We start from the raw sequence: 13,112 nt of genomic DNA, 5'->3' as shown, positions 1-13,112 counted from the left end.
GAGCTGGGAGCTGGGTTGGTCTGGATACAAAGGATCAGGAAGAGGAAAGGTCAGCCCCAGTGTCCCAGAAAGAGACTGGTGGGTGGTGCACGCCCAGGGAAGCAGAGGGAGGTGAGGGCCGGGCCAGGCCCAGAAGCAGTGCTCCTGGGACCCAGAGAAGGCACTATGTTGGCCTATATGAAAAGGATCAGGGAGCAGTATTGGTTCCCCAGGTGTCTGGGACCCCATGACAAGGAATGGGGCAGGGCCCAAACTCGGGAGGAGAGAAAGGCAGTGGAGATGGGAGGGTGAATGAGGCTGGGGGAGTCAAGGTGCCGAGGGCACAATGGACTTACCCCGGAGAGAGGACTGCGGGTAGGAGAGAGACCTGCTGCGCATCCTGAAGGCCCAGGGAAGCAGAGGGAGGTGAGCATACACAAATTTTTAAAAATAGTATAGCCTGCATGTATGTGCCATGGAGGTCAGAAGGGTGGATCCTCGTAGAACTGGAGTTGACAGTTCTTAAGTTGACAGTGGGTGCTGGGAATCGAACCTGGGTCATCTACAAAAGCAGTCAGTGCTCTTAATCACTGAACCATCCCTCCAGCCCCTCATACAAAAAAATTTTTTAATTAAAAATTTGGGGGCTGGGGCTGGAGAGATGGCTCAGTGGTTAAGAACACTGTTCTTGCAGAAGACCCGGGTTCAATTCCCAGCACCTACATGGTGGCTACAAACTGTCCTTAACTCGTTCCAGGGGAATCCGAAGCCCTCTTCTAACTTCCATGGCATTGCGCGACATGGGTGCACTCACATACATGCAGGCAGTACACTCATACACATTAAAATAAAAATAATAGCTGGGTGTGGTGGTGCACACCTTTAATCCCAGGCACTTGGGAGGCAGAGGCAGGGAGATCTTTGTGAGTTCAAGGCTAGCCTGGTCTACATAGTGAGTTCCAGGACAGCCGGGGCTACAAGGAGACCCTGTCTCAAAAAAAGGACAAAAAAGTAAAAAATAAAAATAATAAATTTTTTTAAAAATTAAAAATTTTATAACCAGGCATGATGGTGCTCGCCTTTCATCCCAGCACTCCAGAGGCTGAGGCAGAAGGATCTCTTGTGAGTTTGAGGCCCCCATGGTTTCCATAGTGAGTTCCAGGCCAGCTGGGGCTACGGGGAGACCCCGTCTCAAAAAGACCAAAAAAATTTTTTAATTTTTTAAAAAGTCACTTTTCCAAGGCCAGGAAGCTATGAGAAATTTGGACCCCAAACTGGTTGTTGGAGAAAACACTCTAGAAACCCACTCTGTGTCCTTAAGAGGACTAATTATGAACTGGGCAAACAAAATTTTGAGAGAATCTTGGCATGCCTGTTATCACAGCACTTGGAGGCTGAAGCAAGAGAGCTGCCTCAAGTTTGAGGCCAGCCTGGGCTACATTTGAGACTTTGTCTCAACCAAAAGAGAAATATTAAGTCAATATAATACATGCAAAAAAGACAAAATTGGGGGCTGGAGGATAGCTCGATGGTTAAGAGCGCTTGTTGTGGAACCATGAGGACCTGAGTTCAGATCCCAGCACTGCATAACAATCCAGGCCTGGTCTCACATGTTCCTGTAACCCCAGCACTGCACTTGCTGACTGTCAAACTTGCTGAAAAATCACCAGGCCCAGAGAAATAAGGCAGAGTGATAGAAGGCTCCTGCTACCCTCTTCAGGCCTCCCAGCTCACACACAGTCATGAGCCCACCCCTCCTCCCCAACCTCGCCACCAAGATCAAATCATGGCTGAGTGCTAGATTTTGAGATGAAACTACACCCCACCCATGCCACACACAGGTCAGCTGTGTGACTCAGATGTTCAATGATTTGGCTAGGCTGGCTGGCCAGCAAATTACAGGGAACTGCCTGCCTAATTCCCCAGTGCTGGGGTTACCATGCTTAGCTTTTTACATGGGTACTGGGATCCAACCTCAGGTCTTCATGCTTGTGGCAAGTACTTTACCTCCTCGGCCATCTTCCCAGCCCATTAGTTTGGGTTTATTGTTTTGTTTGTTTTGGGTCTTTTTGAGACAGAGTCTCCCTATAGCCCCAGTTGGCCTGGAACTCACAGAGATCCATCTGCCTCTGCCTCTGAGTCCTGGGACTAAAGGTGTCCGCCATCGCACCCTGCCTATTTGTTTGGTTTTTTTAAGACAAGGGTTCACTTTATCACCCAGGCCAGCTTCAACTTGGTGATCCTCCTTCCTCAGGCTCCATGTCTAGTTCACAAAGACTGTATCATGAACCCTGAATGGGGTTTCTACAGATTGGCATTCATCCCTTGCAACAAATACAAGACTGTATTCCATCCAGTCTCCCCAGCTAACTGAAAAAGGTTTGCAAGCTGTACCAGGGAATATGCTCTCCTTCCATTTCTCAATTGATGGCAGTCTCTGGAGCTAAGTTACAATAATGAGGATGTTATGCAAAAGGTCCTTGTAGGAAAAGCAGCCTTGGAATGGATGAGGAGAATGGAGCCCTGCTCACTCAGGGCACCTCAGGCATAGGGTGGGATCACTGAACAGAAAGGGAGTGCCTGAGATCAGGAGGGACTGTCACCTCACAGCCAACAAAATTCTAGGGACACAAAAACTTCCACAGTAACATGTATATGCACAATAGCCAAAGAGTGGAAACAACCCAAATGTTCATTAGCTGGTGGATGGGTAAGTAAAATGTAATCTGTCTGCATGATGAAATACTATTTGGACATGAAAAGGGATGGAGTATAGATACATGCTAAGGTAAGCATAGACCCAGAAACTATTGCATTCAATTAAAGAAGCCAGCCAGCAGTAAAAGATACATTGCTCACTTGCTGGTCTCAGCCTCTGAGGGCCATTCAGGTTGCAGGAAGGCCAACTTAGTCATTTCTGTCTCAGGTCCATCTCCCTCAACAACCCCAAGGGTCTGTCGGGTGCACTGGGCTACACAGTGCTCCTGTGGACTCCCAGAGTCCATGTCTTTTAATTTCCAAAGGAGCTGACCTCTTCCCTCCCTGCTAATATGATTTCCTCAATGAGATGCAGAAAAACCCCAATGAGAGCCACAAGATCAACACAAGAAGCCTCCAATTGAGCCTAAATCCTGAGGTGATGGGGTAGACAAAAGAGATGTTTCTGTGTACTTCCAGTTTGCACCATTCAAATAAAATACTATTTTAAAAACTAACACAGGGGCTGGAGCGATGGCTCAACAGTTAAGCGCACTGGCTGCTCTTGCAGAGGATCCAGGTTCAATTCCCAGTGCCCACATGGTGGCTAACAACTCCATTTCCAGGGGATCCAGTGCCCTCTTCCGACCTCCAAGGGTATTGCACAATACGTGTGTACTTACATACATGCAGGCAATATGTTTATACACATAAAATAAAAATATTTTTTTTAAAAAACCAACTTATAGTGCTTACTTTGTCAGCACATATACTAAAACATGAATGATAGAGAGATTAGCATGGCCCCTGTGCAAAGATGACACACAAATTCATGAAGGGTTCCATATTAAAACAAGCCTGGCGTGGTGGCGCACACCTTTAATCCCAGCACTCCGGAGGCAGAGGCAGGTGGATCTCTGTGAGTTCAAGGCCAGCCTGGTCTACATAGTGAGTTCCAGGACACCTGGGGCTACAGGGAGACCCTGTCTCAAAAAGACCAAAAAAACAAACAAACAAACACCAACTTATGGGACCAGTAAGATGGCTAGATGGGTAAAAGCAGCTGCCACAAAGCCTGGCAACTCGAGTTCAATCACTGGAACCCATATAAAGATAGAACTGACTCCACAAAGTTGTCCTAACCTATACATACACTGTGGCATGCATGTGCCTGCACATACACATACACTAATAATAAATACAAAATTAAAACACAAAAACCAACTAACTTGTAAATGCCTCTTAACTCTAGCACTAGGGAGATAAAGGCAGGAGGATCAGAAGTTCAAAAAGCTAGCCTGAGCCACATGAGATCCTGTCTCAAGTTAAAATAATAATGGAAGGGGCTGGAGAGATGGCTCAGTGGTTAAGAGCACTTGGCTGCTCTTGCAGAGGACCCAGGTTTGATTCCCAGCACTCACATGGCAGCTGACAACTGTCCGTAACTCCAGTTCAGGGGATCTAATGCCCTCTTCTGATCTCTGTGGGCATTGCACAACACGGGTGCATTTACATACTTGTAGGCAATACACTAATGCATATAAAATTTAAAAAATAATAAAAATTTAAAAAAAGGAAAACCAACTTTTGAGCTGGATCTGGTGGCACATACCTATATCCCAGTTACTTGGGAGGCTGAAGCAGGAGGATCACAAGCTCAACCCTGCCTCAAAGTAAAAATAGGATTGGGGCTATAGCTCAGCAGTACAGTGACTACTTGGTATGTGCAAGACCCTGGGTGCAATCCCCAGTACCATACACATATATACATAAAACAAGAAAACTGTGAAACCTAGTTCTAATAAAAAGATTTTTATTTATTTGAGACAAGCTCTCACATGCAGCCCTGGTACGTCTGGAATTCACTGTATAGACAAAGGCCGGCTTCAAATTCACAGAGTTCCATGTGCCTCTGCCACCTGAGTGCTGGGATTAAAGGTGTGCACTACTATGCCTAGTTTCAATTTTTTTGTTGTTGTCTTTTTGAGACAGGGTCTCCCTGTAACCCCAGCTGTCCTGAAGTCACTATGTAGACCAGGCTGGCCTCCAACTCTCAGAGATCCACCTGCCTGGAATTAAATATGTACACCACCGTGCCTGACCTTGCTTTAGGTGTTTCAGATCAAGGTCTCACTCTGTAGCCCCAGCTGGCCTCAAACTCATGATGCTCTTGCCTTGGTTTCCTGGAGTAGCTGGAATTACAGACATATACCTTCCATACCAAGCTGTAGACTAGGTTCTTTAAAAAAAAAAAAAAAGCCGGGCATGGTGGCACACGCCTGTAGTCGCCGCACTTGCGAGGCAGAGGCAGGCAGATCTCTGTGAGTTCTCTTTGTAGCCCCAGCTGTCCTGGAACTCACTATGTAGACCAGGCTGGCCTTGAGCTCACAAAGATCCACCCGCCTCTGCCTCCCAAGTGCTGGGATTAAAGGCGTGCGCCACCACGCCCGGCCTCCTAGCTTCAATAATTCTTTAAAGAGAAAGGAACACACCAAAAACTGAAAGTCATCTATATATAAAATCTTTTATTACAGGCAATATTGGTCCATATACTACACAATACCAACAGTACAAGTTTAATCTTTTGAAATCATCATTTAAATAGCAAAGACCAAGAAATGAAATTTGCGTCAACTGATTATTTTTCAAAATATTCTCGATGCACATAATCATCAGATCCCTTATCACAGTGAACCTACAAATACAGAAAAATACTCCATTTAACAGATACTGGTGTTAAATGGTTATTTGGCTTAAAATCTGAGTTAAGAAAATCCTTTTTAGCAACCTACATACAGATAAGTAGCAAACTTTATTATATTAAATAAATTCATTCCACTAAAACATGTAAAGAATTTCATCCATCATGTATTTTGATCCCAGTGTTTTTTTCTCTTACCATCATGGTACTTATCTGATGGACCAACTCAGAGTTGTCCTAGATATTATCCTCTTCCCCAACACACTTCATCCAAAAGTCTGTTCAACAGACAGCAACCAGGCAGCAAGTCACTTTGCCATCTGATGCCAGTGGCTCCATGAGAGCTTGGCCAGGCCTGTTAAACAGCCATTTTCCTACCTACTGTGGGTTGCTGCTCAGGAGGAACAATAGATGCCAATACAAGCAGAAAATCTGCAGCTCCTCTGCTACCTGCCACTCAACACTTCCAGTTTTTCTGGTCAATGATCTGATGGGGTTACATAAAAGTCAGCATATTAGTTTAAATCTTTAAACAAAAAACTATATTTTCCAAAGTCATTATCATTTGGGGCAATTAAGTGATCTTTTCGTGCTTTGTTGAGTTTCATCTTTAGGGCATTTCTTCTTTCTTCCCATTCATGAAGTTCAGCATTTCCATGTGCAAATTTACAGCTGCTTCCTTCTACACAGGTACCATTCATATACCTGTTAGGAGAAGGCAGCTTGCTTAGCATCCATGAGACAGAAAAATACAGTCATGCTTCTTGAAAAAGAGATACTTCCCTAGCTGTGTGACTGACCTGCATGCACCTTCTGCAGTCACAAAAATAATGTTGTTTTTTTTTTTTGTCTTTTTGAGATAGGGTCTCTCTGTAGCCCCAGCTGACCTGAACTCACTATGTAGACCAGGCTGGCCTTGAACTCACAAAGATCCACCTGCCTCTGCCTCCCAAGTGCTGGGACTAAATGCGTGCACTACCATGCCCGGCAAAAATAATTTACCCTTTTTTTGGTGCTGTGTAAAACACAGGGCATCCTGCCTCCCAACCAGCAAATTAGATCTCAGACCCAGTTAGGAAGCTTAAGCCTGTGAAATAAATGTTTTACAGGCAAGATATACACAACAGGAAAATTAGTACTGTAATCCATTTAAAAGTATTCAGTGAAAAGCACTGACTAGGGCTGAGGATGTACCTCAGTGGTACAGCTCTTCCCCAGTATATGGTGGCCAGAGGAGGACTACTGGGTGTCCTGATCTATCACTCCCCACCTTACTCCCTTGACTCAAGGCTTCCCACTGAACCTAAGCTAGGGTGGTGGCCAGGAAGCCCCAGTGAGCTTCCGGTCTCCACCCCTCCCATCTGCAATCATGCCTATTTCAAACATGTGTTCTGAGGGTTTGAATTCAGGTCCTCCAGCTGGTGTACAAAGTGCTCTTACCTGCTGAGCCATCTCCCAGCCCGAGGGCAGGGAGGGAAGGTAATTCTTGATGCATTGGAAAGACATCAAAAGCAGCAATAGGTTAAAAAGATCTCATGACTCTAAATCTGTCAGACAAGGTTTAGTGGTTTTTGTTTTTTTGAGATCTGGAATTTGTGAACACTAAGCAAACAATATGTCACTGAGCTCATCCCCAGTCCCCATGGCTCAAAGTTTAGAAATGAAGTATATGGGCTGGAGAGATGGCTCAGCGGTTAAGAACACTGGTTGTTCTTGCAGAAGACCAGGGTTCAAATCCCAGAACCCACATGGCAGCTAACAACTGTCTGTAACTCCAGTCCCAGGGGATCTGACAGTCTCCTCTGACCTCCACGGGCATTGCACGACGCGGGTGAACTTACCTACATTGCAGGCAATACACACATACACATAAAAAAAAGTAATAAATTTTTTAAAAATTAAAAAAAAAGAAAAAGAAAGTATAACTAGTGATTTTTTAAAAATGAGTAATTAGTCAAGCTGGGCATGTTGGCACATGCCTTTAATCCCAGCAACTTGGGAGACAGAGGCAGGCGGATCTCTGTGAGTTCCAGGCCAGCTGGGACTACAGGGAGACCCAGTCTCAAAACACACACACATAAACCCATTCAAAATTATCTCGTTTTATTCATTTAGGTAATTGCTTTCACTGAGACACTCTGTAGTCAAGCTAGCCTCAAACTTGTAATAATCCCCTTGCCTCTGCTTCCTGTTCCTAGGATTATAGACATGAACCACTATACCCAATTTTCACTTAAAAACTCTCTAAAAAGACAAAGGAGTGATATGATTATGCTACTATTTTCTAGCTTTACCCTTAAAAGGTAACTTAAAGGTCATCTCTAATTTGATGACTATCTACTGTGAGCAAAGACTGTGGCAAAAGATCCAAGAATCACAGCTGAGAACCCAAAGATCCCAAAGGGTGAGTTTGAATGAGTAAATTCTAACCAATCATCTTGAGACCACTCAAGTTGGTCTTGGAGGACAGGGAATCTTGTCATATGAGCCCAGAAATGTGAAGACTTATGCAGTAAGCAACTGAAGATCCCGAGGCAATACCTACATAGACCTCCAGGGGTCACCAGAGCACAGTACCAGGGTCACCAGAGCACAGTACCATCACAAAACTCTATTACACACATCTTTTTTTTTTTTGAAGAATTTTATATATGTGTTTTGCCTGCATATAAGTGTGCCATATGTATGCAATGCCCATGGAGACCATAAGAGGGTGTTGATCCCCTGAAACTGGAGTTATGAATGGCTGTTAGCCACCATGTGAGTGCTGGAAACCAAACCCCCGTCCTCTGCAAGAGCAGCCAGTGCTCTTATCCATTGATTTTTCAGATTTATTTTATTTATGTATATGTGTGTGAGGCTACATATGTTTTGTATGTGTCACATGAATGCAGGTGCCTATGGAGGCCAGAAGAAGGCATCAGATCCCCTGGAACTGGAATTACAGGTGGTTGTGAGCCACCTGATGTGGGTTCTGGGAATCAAACCCAGGTCCTTTGCAAAAGCAGTATGTGCTCTTAACCACTGAGCCATCTCTCCAGTTCTTACCATTCACAACTTATTCTGTCAACAGACACAATGCCCATGGAAGCCCCATGGGATCACTAAGACTAACATGGAGAAAGTGCACGGGCCTACATACCTCTCACAAATATTAAAGTATCCCGTGGGGAAGCGGTGCTGCCAGCAGTACTGGTCATCTTCGGTGTGGAAAACCTTCTCCTTGTGCTTTTCAGAAGAGATGTGGCCTTGCCACTGCTTCTCGCTGTTACAGTTCTTCCCACACATCCAGCAGTGAAAGTCCACCTACAGTGTACAAAAAGGTATGTGCTGCCTGTCTCCCACCTCAGGATGCCACCTCAGCCAAGACCCTGGCCGGACCCTGGAGAAGCCAGGTAGGGAAATAAAACCCAAAATCATAAGTAGGATCACATTAAGACCACAGTATTCGGACACAAAGTAACACACAGGAAGTAGAGAAATGGACGGATCTTGCAGGCATCCAGTAAGTTCCGGCAAGGAGGCCAGAAAAGCTGCTATACATACAAGGCCATTTGTTGAGAGGCAGTTAAGGGTTCTGGGCAGAAGTAACACCTAGGCCAGCTCCAGAAAGACTAGCAGCAGCTCCACACATGAACTGAACCCCAAGTATGGCCAGGCTTACACCAGGTACCCAGGAAGTAAAGATGCCAGCCCTATAGGAGACAGAGCTCATGGCAGGACTAAAGTGCTTGAGAGATTCAAACTCTAAGTGTCAGGGAGAGTTCCCCACATGTCCTGGGCAGAGACACACAAGGCTAGACCACACACAAGGCTAGACCATACACAAGCCTTGCAGTGGACAATTGACATGGGTCTGACTCAATCACTATGGTGAGATGCAACAAATAAAGCAAGAAACAAGTGGCAGCAAAGAGCACACACTCACAGCAAAGGTTTAAAACACTCCAGGCAGGACTACAGATGAATACACATTAATAGCCAGGTTTGGTGGTTCAATCCCAGTGCTCTGGAGGCTAATACAGAATAACAGTCAGACACATAAACATAGCTTAGAAAAATACACATTGGATCTGGTTTCTCTGGGAAGAACAGCTGTATTTCCAACTCTATCTGCTGTGCTTCATTTACTTTACAGACACAAACACAAGTGTTCACATCAGTTAACCTGGAGTCTTAGGCTCAAGCCATTCATACTTTATTTTTTCTTTGGCTGGGTGTGGTGGCACATGTCTTTAGTCCCAGCACTTGGGAGGCAAAGGCAGGCGGATCTCTGTGAGTTCGAGGCCAGCCTGGTCTTCATAGTGAGTTCCAGGCCAACTGGAACTACAGGGAGCCCATTTCAATAAAAGACCAAAAAAAATTTTTTTTTCTTTGCCAGGCCTGGTAGCACATGCCTTCAATCCCAGCACTCCAGAGGCAGAGGCAGGTGGATCTCTGTGAGATAGAGGCTAGCCTGATCTACATAGGAAGTTCCAGGCCAGCTGGGACTTCAGCTTGTCTCAAAAAATAAAATATATTTTTTCTTTGAATTTTGAGACAGGTTCCAATTTGCCAGGTAGCCAAGGATAATCTTGAACTTCTGAGCCTCCTGTCTCCACCTCCAAGAGTGCTGAGGTTACAGGCATGCACCACCATACCCTGTTTCTGTGGTACTGGGGAATGAACCCAGGGCTTTGTGCATGCTAAGCACAGCACTCTACCAATGAGCTGCAGTCCTGGCCCAGCTCCTTCACTTTTTTGAAATTAAGGATTCAGGCAAGAATGCTTCAGCATGAGAACACCAGCTAATGGCAAGAAAGCAGAGAAGAAATAAGACACTAGAGGTAGAGGGAATGCAGAAAGAGCCAGGTTTTGGAGGAGGGAAAAGAAAAGGCTCCACAGGCAGCTCCAAGGCAAGAGGCATGGTAAGGTGAGCAACAGTACTTACGGTAACTTCAGCATAATCTGTTGGCATGTGAATTTGTTTCCCATTTTCTTTGTTTGACTGACTGGCTACATCATCACTTTTTTCACTTTTTTGACTCTTTAGCCAGAGTTCATAAAATTGTTCCATATCTTGTACTAAAGACAAATGAATTGCATTCAGCAACAATCATGAAATGCCATTCAAATACACGCATAAAGCATGCATTTTTCATATCAGTGAGCATACATTTTCAAAACAAAGAGACAGACTGATTATATTAGACATGGAAGAGAGCAAACCAGTCTATGCAGCAGACAAACTTTCATGCAAAAGAACCAATTGCAGGACTAAGAGACCACACACATTAGTTTCACTGTTTACTCTTTCCTGCATTTGCAAGACACTTTGGAGATGTTTAAAACACCTTGGGAACAATCATAAGGCCCTTGGCACTGATTCAGGTCACCCTATACTCCATACTCCACCAGAGTCATAAACCACAGGAGGACCGTACAGGATGTAGGAGTTGTCAGCTGACATATACCTTAGTCATCAAGAAAGATGGGAAATCCCACTACTAGAGCAAGACTCTGTCCCTAATGGGACCCCATCAAACAAACCACAGTTCTAAAGGACCAACATGCTGGGGTGCAGTGTACAGTACCACTGTAACCAGGTCCTGGGCAGTGGTTGTGGGCTGGATCCTAGGTAAGAACAGGTGTATTCTGCATTACTGTCAAGTGCTAAGCTCAAGGTTTCCTAAACCCAGCTCTGCTCACTTCTGGCTGGATAAACTTTCATAGGCAGCAGCTATCTTGTGCATTTCAGAATGCTTAGCAGCATCCCTGAATTCTGCCACCTAGAAGTCAGTAGCACATTTCCCTATAGTCACAATCATCAAAATGTCTACAGACAGGGCAAGATGTTCCCACAGAAGGAAGGCTGTGCAGCAAAATGTGTTCCCAGTTAAGAATCAGTGTTAAAAACGCTGGTACAAGAGCCCGGCGTGGTGGCGCACGCCTTTAATCCTAGCAGAGACAGGCGGATCTCTGTGAGTTCAAGGCCAGCCTTGTCTACATAGTGAGTTCCAGGACAGCTGGGGCTACAGGGAGACCCTGTCTCAAAAAGACCAAAAAAAACAAAAAAAAAAACCAAAACAAAAAAAAAAACGCTGGTTCAAAATATTTATTATTTATGTTTTTGTTTTATGTGTGTGAACGTTTCATCTGCATGTATGTAAGTGCACCTGGGGTATGCAATGCCTGCAGAGGTCAGAAGAGGGCACTGGATCCCATGGAACTGTAGTTGCAGACTGTTGTTAGCCACCATGTGGGTGCTGGGAACTGAACCCAGGTCCTCTGAAAGAGCAGCCAATACTCTTAACCACTGAACCATCTCTTCAGTCCCCTCAAAATACTGGTTTAAAAAAAAAACCCACTGGTAATAAGGATCTAGTCTAAACTTAGCCTTGTGGTATACCTGAAGGTTTTGAACACTAGATCATGAGGCAGAGACGGAAAATAAAACTGGAGACTTCCTCAAGACCTTGGCAACAGGAGTCATGTTAAAAACTTTGGTGAAGCCAGGAGACTCTCAACAAGGCCCGAGTGTATGCCCTACCCCAAGCAGAACAGCAAGAGATAGTCTCTTTCACGCAAATCACATGACAGGTCAGCCTTGACTCTGGGTAATTCTTGAACTCCAGGGTGTGCAGGCATGAATCTTCATTAGTTTATTTAAAATTAAAACAGCAATGATTCTTATAGTAAAATAGTTAAGGTCAAAAGTAAAAGGCTGTCTGCAGCTCCTCTCAAAGGCATCATAATAAACCTGAGACTTGAGCGAGACAAACACTTTCTCCTTGGTCCTCTGAATCTGGCCTTGTTCTCCCAGTAAGAAGGCCCTGAAGCAAACTCCATCTACCTGGTGGGTCACCACAAAGGTGACAATGTTTAAGTTCATGGAGAAACTGAGCCTTCCAGACCACTTTTTAGGAGTGTGTATATTATACCCAAGGATGTAGAGCTATAGATTCACACCCTAATCTGCCTAACAAAATCCACATCAGTCATCAGGGTCCAAGTTGAGGCTGAGGCCACCATCATCGACAGGTCTTCTGATGAAACTGCAAACTGTTTTCTGTGCTCACAGAAAGGGGCTTTCAGGAAAGAGAACATGAACTTACTCCCATTATCCTTCATGTAAGTCCACACTTCTCGTTCCTCAGGGCTATGAGCAAATGAACAGTTCCCAACATATTGACATTTTTTCCCAGAAGCAATATGGTTGCATAGCTGTGTGGGGAAAAAAAAATGGACGCATACTTTCAGAGCATGCTTTAAGTTTTTACATTTAAGCAAAATAAGACTTATTATTAGTGCTAATGCTTAGCAATAAAGTTTTAAAGATTGATTTGATTCTATTCAAATTGATCATCAGCCCAAACTACTGGAAATAATGAAAACCAACATTTCTACTTCAAAAAACTGCAAAAGAAATTTTCCTAAAGACAGTAAAGTACAGAATTAAGGAGTACAGAGCACTTCCTACAAAGTCCATTTCATCTCTGCAGTAAACATCTGGTGCTGTCTCTGTCATATGGCTACTACTCTCTCCCCATAATATTCACCATGAGTCCAAGTCAGTACTTGAGAAACAGCAAGGAGACTGAAGCTTGTTCCAGAGGTTACTAGACAGTGCCAGGAACACTTCCTAGACTTAAGGTACTAATGCCCAAGACTGATGGCTAACCTAAGCCACAATGCACTAAATCCGTGTTATCTGAAAACACCCACTATACTAATCAGGTCGTGGAGGTAGAGAACT

At 44.5% G+C, this 13,112-nt stretch overlaps 1 protein-coding gene and 1 non-coding gene across 4 annotated transcripts in view; one reads left to right on the top strand and one right to left on the bottom strand.

The window, feature by feature from the left end:
* Positions 1–3,424: 3,424 nt before the first annotated feature.
* Positions 3,425–3,528, top strand: LOC115069790. The gene has a single exon (XR_003849024.1). It is a non-coding gene; the product is annotated as a U6 spliceosomal RNA (small nuclear RNA).
* A 1,647-nt stretch (positions 3,529–5,175) lies between these two features.
* The window catches only part of Zc3h7a (zinc finger CCCH-type containing 7A), a 46,129-nt gene continuing 38,192 nt past the window's right edge, over positions 5,176–13,112 (bottom strand). For all 3 annotated transcript variants that reach the window (XM_008829919.2, XM_008829920.2, XM_029562005.1), the window contains exons 20-23: positions 12,472–12,580; positions 10,308–10,441; positions 8,520–8,683; positions 5,176–6,082 (exon numbers count right to left, since the gene is read on the bottom strand). In XM_008829919.2, coding sequence (XP_008828141.1) covers positions 5,893–6,082; positions 8,520–8,683; positions 10,308–10,441; positions 12,472–12,580 — 597 coding nt within the window. In that variant the 3' untranslated portion in view covers positions 5,176–5,892. The remainder of the gene's footprint in view (positions 6,083–8,519; positions 8,684–10,307; positions 10,442–12,471; positions 12,581–13,112) is intronic.

The sequence above is a fragment of the Nannospalax galili genome, unplaced genomic scaffold (genome assembly GCF_000622305.1).
Source record: "Nannospalax galili isolate Female #2095 unplaced genomic scaffold, S.galili_v1.0 scaffold32, whole genome shotgun sequence".
Classification (NCBI taxonomy): domain Eukaryota; kingdom Metazoa; phylum Chordata; class Mammalia; order Rodentia; family Spalacidae; genus Nannospalax; species Nannospalax galili.
The sequence above is the reverse complement of the archived record's forward strand: the minus strand, read 5'-3'. Positions and strand labels throughout refer to the sequence as shown.